The sequence below is a fragment of the Argopecten irradians genome, chromosome 5 (assembly GCF_041381155.1).
Source record: "Argopecten irradians isolate NY chromosome 5, Ai_NY, whole genome shotgun sequence".
Classification (NCBI taxonomy): Eukaryota; Metazoa; Mollusca; class Bivalvia; order Pectinida; family Pectinidae; genus Argopecten; species Argopecten irradians.
Window position 1 is genome coordinate 16,695,803 of NC_091138.1, and position 8,276 is coordinate 16,704,078.

The 8,276-nt window shown below is 37.9% G+C and overlaps 1 protein-coding gene across 1 annotated transcript; it reads left to right on the forward strand.

Annotated features, from left to right (window-relative positions):
* Positions 1-2,837: 2,837 nt before the first annotated feature.
* LOC138323027 (neuronal acetylcholine receptor subunit alpha-7-like) lies at positions 2,838-7,830 on the forward strand. Its single transcript, XM_069267346.1, has one exon. It carries the CDS (start codon positions 5,296-5,298, stop codon positions 6,496-6,498), a length of 1,203 nt encoding a protein of 400 aa, XP_069123447.1. The 5' UTR covers positions 2,838-5,295; the 3' UTR covers positions 6,499-7,830.
* Positions 7,831-8,276: the final 446 nt, after the last annotated feature.

Sequence of the window (8,276 nt, forward strand, 5' to 3'; positions counted from 1 at the left end):
TAAGTATTTTTGAAAGTCATGGTATTGAATGAAGGCCAAGGTCATTTATTTGAACGAAATTGGCTCATATGTAATATCAGGTTTCTTGTTATGTTTGTTAATGAGAAATTGGTTTTGAGGTTATTAAAGAAGTTCCATGTTATATCCAGTCTTTAATCTTCGTTCCAAATATCCATTGTCCAATTCATGAACAGGAGTTTGGACATTGTTTTACAATTTCCGATATTTAATCACATCAACCTTAATTGTCTATATGAAGGGCATACATTTTACGTTGACTTTTGCCTGTCCTATAGTGTCTGTGTATCACTTGCGGACGTTTTAGGGGTCTAGATTAAAATCCGGTAAATATCACCATATTCATTAATATGTAAGTAAACCTGTTGAACTGTAACTAATTCTCAGGTCCCTGTGACTTTTCGAGTATACGGATGGAAGCAGAGATCATTATGAGATTTTTTCCATTGCTAAATGTCAGTGGAAATGCAACCAATCTGGCGGATGTTAAAGAAAACTGAATTTGATCCTTTGTTTAACTCTAAATCTTGACAAGTGAAGTCATTTGGCATGTGTGTCAGGTGTTCGGTTTAAAACGCGTTCTAAATGTAATATGGCGTACCAGTTCACGCCTTCATTGTTTTCGTGATGCTACGCAACATGTCAATCTCGTGCAGCTCATCATCCAGCTACGACTCCAGCTAGAACCACATTATCTACAGGGATAGATAGGATTGTTATAGTCACATTTGAAAATTTTCGATAGACACAAAGATATGTCCAAATATATGGCACGAAATCCCGTGGCACGGTATACGTATCGTTGCGTTCTAGACTATCACAGAATAAATAACCTGCTGAAAGTTTTCAAAGTTGATAAAGTTGCATCGATTACATAATTTTCATGGAAAATTCAGACGCGACTATAACACCGATTGGATGTGGAATATCTGAAGGTTATAGGAAAGAAGAACTCGCAGAAATAAATTTAATAGTATATGTATATTACACTGATGGACGTGGATGTGGCGCAGTGGTAGAAGGTATTAGGCGATTGGGTCCCGTAGATCGTGAGTTCGAGTCCCGGATAGGAAACGAGTCAATAAATTGTCATGCTTTGTCAAATTGTGTTCCTTTGATATTTAATAATATATTACGATAGATCTGGCAACGGCATGAACGGTGTCGATAGAAGAGCAGGAAAAAATCGGACAAATGGTTCGAATGTTTTGTGTGGGTTTGGAATTTTGTATATATGTGCTTTATCTAAGATCGCCAATGTCAAAATATCTTCTTGGAGATTTCAGAATTTTTCTAAGAATATCAGCTGCAAAGTCATTAAGATAATAATGGGTTTTTTTTCAAATGAAACTTTCCATCAAGAACGTCATGAAAAACGAAGTACAGGGCCTTAAATCCATAATTTTGTACCGTGAACATATCGTGATGTAAAGAAAAACAGAATATGATAACTTCACTTATCACACAGTCATCATAGAAGCCTCGACGGTTTTAGATGGGATTCCGTATGTCTACCACCCGTCAGGGACGGGCGTCACTGTATAGGAATGTACAGCAGCCCAGATAGTTTATACGTGTTCACGGAGAAGTAATAGGCTATATTACGTTTTGTAAAATTGCATATACTTGTATATTGTGGAAAGGGTGTTTATATCAGTTGCCTTATCCGTTTGTCAATTGTTTACAATAAAATTTGTTGCTAAAACAAACTTTAGACCAATATAAAGTATATTTACATTTTCACTGCAGCCCTGCTATGTAACCTTACCATGCATAGTTGGCATTTATCAGTCTATGAACTTCCATCTGCTAATTACGACGTCATTATCATTGTGACGTCACAACTGTCGCACCAGCGATCACGGAAGATTGCTGTTCAAATGGCTGCTCCGTCTTAGTCCCACTATGTAACCTTCGCAGTTGGCAGTCATGTAGACTATGAACTTCAATCGCTTATTATGACGTCATTTTAATTGTGACGTCACAATTGTCGTGACAGTGATCACAGAAAACTGCTGTTCTAATGGCTGTTCAATCCTTGACAATAACGAATGATTAATTCATTATAGATGCAAAATCCCTTCGTGTGTCACGGTTATATTGTAACCAAATGTAAAAATATACATTGAACGTCTTTCAGTTGTTCAGCTTCATGGAATATATAGCCAATATAAATACCGACTGAAAGACGTTCAATATTTAAATGTATGCCAACTGGACAGATGCAAATTCAACGCTAGTGCGCTTTATGGAATTTGCCTATGTCCAGTTAGCATTCATATTGGCCCATATTGGATATGAATGCCAACTGAAAGACGTTCAATGCTTAAATGAACTGCCAACCGTTTATTATGATGTTATAACCATTGTTATGTCACAATTGTCATGCCAGCGGTCAAGAAAGATGGCTGTAAATGGCTGTTTCGTCTTTGACGATAATGTTTATTTATTTTTTTTTTTCATTTTATTAAATATCTTAATAAAAGTAGTTTATTATTGAATCATTTTAAACCGCAAATCCATTATCAACAAGATGCGTTGTGTATTTTCAATGTGGGTTGATATGCATTGTGACGTCACTATTTTGTGGGCGCACGTCGCTTTCCCAAAAAATGACGTTACGATCGCAAATACATAATAAATACCTGCCCACAAGGACAGTTAACTCTGTAATATGCAAATACAGAAACTATAAAGCAGAAAAAAGCTTGTTAACACTGTTTCTTTATCAACATTATGTATGTACTGAGTTTTCACAGATCTTATGCTACCATGATCGCAGGAGGAGGTGACTCTGTATATAGCGAAAAGACGACGACGTCATTATTACGTCATACCGCCATCAAGATTAATAGCTCGTCTGCCCAAAATGGAAATAGCTGTTGTGTGCATTCTGTCGTTAGGATTAGTTCATTTCGCCGTATCGACAATAGACATGAATATGAAAGAGATGGAATTTATTGCCAAGGAGCTGTCACCAAAGGAATGCAAAATGTTGTCCGAGGCATTACACAGGAAAACGTTTCAGTTATGGAAACCTGTCACCGGTGTTGGTGAGCCAGACGACACTTGTCTGACCATTCTGCTTCGTTGGGATAGAACGGACGGCAAAGGTAAAACATTCAACAAACTTGCATTAAGACTTTATCAAATAGGAAGAAGTGATGTTGCAGATAAAATCTCAAAGGAAATTTACCACAAAGAAGCCGAAGAATTACACAAATATTTCTTGGATGATCCTTTCCGCTCTATGATCGTCACCAATTCTATTTTATTGGACAATGACAAGCCCGTAGAAACTATTGTGAAGTCGAGTGTGAGACGGAATTCTATAACGGCTACTGGTGTTATAATGGTCACTTTAGGAGCCTTGTCATTTTGTGTACTCCTTGTGGTCATTTTTCGCAAATGTTGTCCTGGTTGTTTTTGTCGGACATGGCGTCGGTGTGCCCCGGATACAGTTGTGGATGTGTGTGACCTATGTTGTGGGGAGATCCGGGTGTGCTGTGTGGTGTTGGGTAGGGATTACAAACAATTTATTGTTGGTTCGAAACCAGTCGAGGAGGATGTTCTCACTCTACTGCCAGACATAGAAGACACGGCCCCGGCGTCACAAGGGAATGCCGTCTGACGTCACGACAACGTCACATGACGTCACAACAGGTCGCCACATTTAGTCATAAGACTCATAAATAACTGAACGGGTTCCTTAAAATAACGTGTAGCAGTCTAACACGTTTATTATTCCATATCAAGACTACAGTATGGAAATGTATTTTGTTATGATATCATAACACTTACAGTGTATTTCCGTGGTACAAGTTTTTATTTGGAATCTATAACAATTTGTACAGAATTGAGAGAGTTAACAAACATCCAATTAAAAATATTTCATACTAAAAGTAAACGAGACATTACTTTTACTAATGTCTCTGATAACCAAGAGGTCATATAGAATAACTTATGATATGATATATTTAATTGATCAGAGTATTTATATCCTTTAATCCTGATCAAATTAACCAATTAACGTTATGCTACAGTATATTCAATATTGCGCAACTGCTTTGAATTCGAAATACAATTTTATTTCAATTTCATATCAAAACCACAGAAGCTATTATATGTATGTATAATGTTCAACTATCAAGCTGACATGTTGTAGCATCGTTTGACATGTTACGATAAAATTCGAACTGGTGATTTTTTGCATTGCAACGAGACATATATATGAATTGTTGATTTATACATGTTTAAGTTATGTGTGAGTCCTTAAAGTCATCCTACTTAAGGTGTTTAGTTTATTATCGCTTATTTGTCAAAATGGACAATATAAAAAACTACTTGTTCTTGGGCAAGCTAAAACATTGGCATTCCAAGGTTGGTCCAAAAAAAAAACCAAAAGTAAGCCAGATATCTGTTAGTGACATTTTGGAAAATACCACTTAAATAGGTTTTAACATATTTGATATTGGGGTAGATCCATTCAGATTGGTTTCAGGTTGACATTGGCATAGTAAATAGTTTGTTTTTCTTGAATTAATGCTTCGGCTCTAGTTATTATGGACTGTGTATTGGCACATCCCGATCTTAATTTAGTACAGACGGAGTCAATTATCACCTTAGAACATTTTCTCTCAATATTAATTTCTTGACAGGGGTATGTTTTCTGTGAGGCATGTACATAATTCTGCTACAGATATTTATAATATGCTATTGGAGACTATAAACGACTTAATGAATAGTACTGGATGTACTGTGGTATCATTATACATCCATTCTGTGAACATCATACGAAACTCTAAGTACTGAAGTGTTTGGTTAGGATGATTTGTGAAAGATTTAATTATCTAAGTGAGCAGGTCCGCAGCTGTGCCTAATAATTGAGTTCCATAAGATAGCTCCTATCTTCTGTTGGCATGACGGTGTTCCAAATATATGTTGTTATATCAGGATGCGCTATGTGATATGTATCTTCATTTGATAAAGCATGTTATGATCAGGTGCCATTTTTCTAAACTACACGAGTACACACGTGTGGGGAGCTCCATTTATTTTCTCTAACCCAAATGACGTATCATTATCTAAGGGGGAGTTTCCCTGCATGTGGCATCCTGCCTGAATACCATCTAACCCCGCACTTTCATTTCCACATTTCACGTATATACACGGACAGCAGCGGTAGTGTTCAAAATGTTAACATGAAATTCGGCTTTGATCTCATTTTAGAATTTTGTTATTGATGAAAAATTAGAAAATTACACGTGGTAATTCGGCATGGCCAGGACATTGCTAATATTATTGATCGTACCGTTGGAATTATTGAGTGTGAGTGTGCCATCGAGTGCATATGCACAAAATACAAAAGATTTACATACGAAGCTGTTTGAGAATTATACGAACATTTTACGACCTGTTAGAAGTGAAAATGAAACTGTGCGCGTTTCAGTCAAATTCCTTTTACGAGGAATAAGCGAGTTTGACGAAGTGCGCGGTCAGCTTTCTTTGGCCACAGCAGTGGACTTACGGTGGCGAGACCCACTACTTACTTGGAACATCTCCGAATACTTCCCGCGTGCCCTAGTCCTACCCGAAGACCATATATGGACACCACGTCTCGCACTTTCCAATCCGACGGACCGAATCCTACTTTTCTTTGAGGACTCGTTTCCGGTTAGGCTAAATTCAGACGGCTCTGTGATTTGGCTGCAAGGAGGTACCATCATTTCTACGTGTGTACCAAATGTACAAAAGTACCCGTTTGATATCCACGTCTGCTACCTGTTTATTCTGGCGATACCATATACTCGTCCCGAAGTCCAACTTTACCCTATTATCGACCTGGCCAACTTTGAAAAATCTGGCGAGTGGGACCTAGGTAAACATAGTGTTAAAGAGGAGTTATTTGGAGGATTTTTCTCGTCAATTGTGATCAGTTTAGAAATAAAAAGGCGACCAGAATTCTCTCTCCTCAGTACCATTCTGCCAATTCTATTCCTTGGTGTTCTAAACGCCTGTGTGTTCTTGTTACCACCGGAGCACGGAGAACGCGTGTCCTATGCCCTGACGGTGTTGCTTTCCTTTGCTGTGTTCCTGTCCATTATCAGCAGTGTCATGCCCAAGAACTCAGAGCCGGTACCTATTCTGTGTTACGTTGTCAGTGCATTAATGGCCGTGAGTGGACTCAGCACTATATGTACCGTAATCGTTCTACGCTGGTACTTTGCCGATCAGACGGAACCTGTACCGTATTTACTTCAATTAATGTGTCGAAAACGTAAACGGAAGCCGAGACCACAAAGCGTTGCTAGTGATGTCTCCCACAACGACAATCATACATCGACCACACTTCCCAAGGAGTTCCAGACAATGGTCACTTGGAGGGACGTGTCCGCCACGTTTGATATTATATTTTTCGTGTTTTATTTGGTGGCGATTTTTGTTCTAGTTTTCATATATCTAATGCTCGTGACTCCGTGATAATCTGGATGCTGTTTCATTATGGTCAGTCACTTTTACAATATATATATATATATATATGCTGTGAATATATACACGACAGTGTATTCTTTGTCTATGATTTATATCATGCTGACTCCTATATGTATTGTTATCTGTTACAACCAGTGGCATCAGGAGTGTTTCACTTCATAGATAAACTTAGAGGTGAACGATACACCTGCCGTTATATCTACCTAAAGGCACATGATACAAACATACACAGCAGCGGGATTCCAATATGCTGCAAACATTAGTGTTATGTTAGCCACTAGGAATACCCATAAACTTGGAGCCAATAAAAACGGTACCCGAACATCATTTATTTTCTATACTATTTGCTATAGCTACTAAAGTATATCCATCTCCGGTTATCAATGTATTTCTTCTAGTAAGATAAGCTGTGAAATTCCCGACGTCAATCGGAATACAAAGCCTGACAACGGCACGTGTGGTGCTGGCACTATTTGGCACGGCGTATTGGGGAATCATGAATTGTAAAGTATGTGTTTATGAACCTATTAACGTTTTAGAAGGAAGTGTTATTGACAGTTCGGTTGATTATATAAATATTGCAAACACATGGTTTTCCTTTTTACCGTACTGAACAATACAAGCAGGAGATTGGTAAAGTTTACAGCATTGAATTTCAAAGACAGTGGATTAGGATATGTTTATGATAACTAGTATCATAGCGATATAGCAAACACAAGTTGAAGATCGTTTACCTTAGAGAGATAAGATCGTGGTAAAATTTACTGTAGCTAGTATAATGTATTAGACAAGAATGTTGTAATGTTCACTGCAACTGACATCATCATCATACCACTTTAGCTTTTGAGTTGAGCTTTCGCCCCTGTGAGGAATTTAGGCTCCATATCCTATTAGTGGTAGTTTCTGTTCCGGTGTAACGTTGAAAATGGACCCCCGTGTCACAACGTTGAAAAATGACCGCGAAAACCGTTGAAAACTGAACTTTAAGCGCACTTTTTACACCGACCCGTTGAAAATAGACCCCGTTGAAAAGTGACCCCATAAGAACTCGTTTTTACACAACACATCACACAACACAACAAAACACAACATTATACAACACAACATAACATCATACAACACAACAACGCATTACACTAAACACAACATCACACGACACACAACCACACAACACAAGACAACATTACACAACAACACGACAAAAACACAACAACAAAACATCACACAACACACAACACAATCACACCACAACACACAACCACGCAACAACAATACAACAACATCCAACACCAACACTCAACAACACTACACAACACAACATCACACACACAACACACAACATCGCACTCACACACACACACAACAACAAAAACAACACACACATAACACAACAGCACATAACACAACATAACACAAGAACACATAACACAAACACGCAACAACAACAAAACAACACACCTAATAACAACACACACACACTACAACAACACATAAACACACACACACAACACAAACACACAACCACGCAACAACAATATAACACCACCCTAAAACAACACAACACAATAATACACAACACACGACAACATCACACAACACGACATAACACAACACAACATCACACACAAAACACACAACACAAAATCACACAACAAAACATCACATAACAACACAACACACACAACACAAAACACAAACAATACCACAACACAACAATACAACACCACCTAACAACAACAACACAACAATACACAACAACACAATAC

Bases quoted from the DNA above. Each gene is read 5' to 3' on its own strand.
- LOC138323027 (XM_069267346.1), top strand. From the start codon at position 5,296: ATGGCCAGGACATTGCTAATATTATTGATCGTACCGTTGGAATTATTG.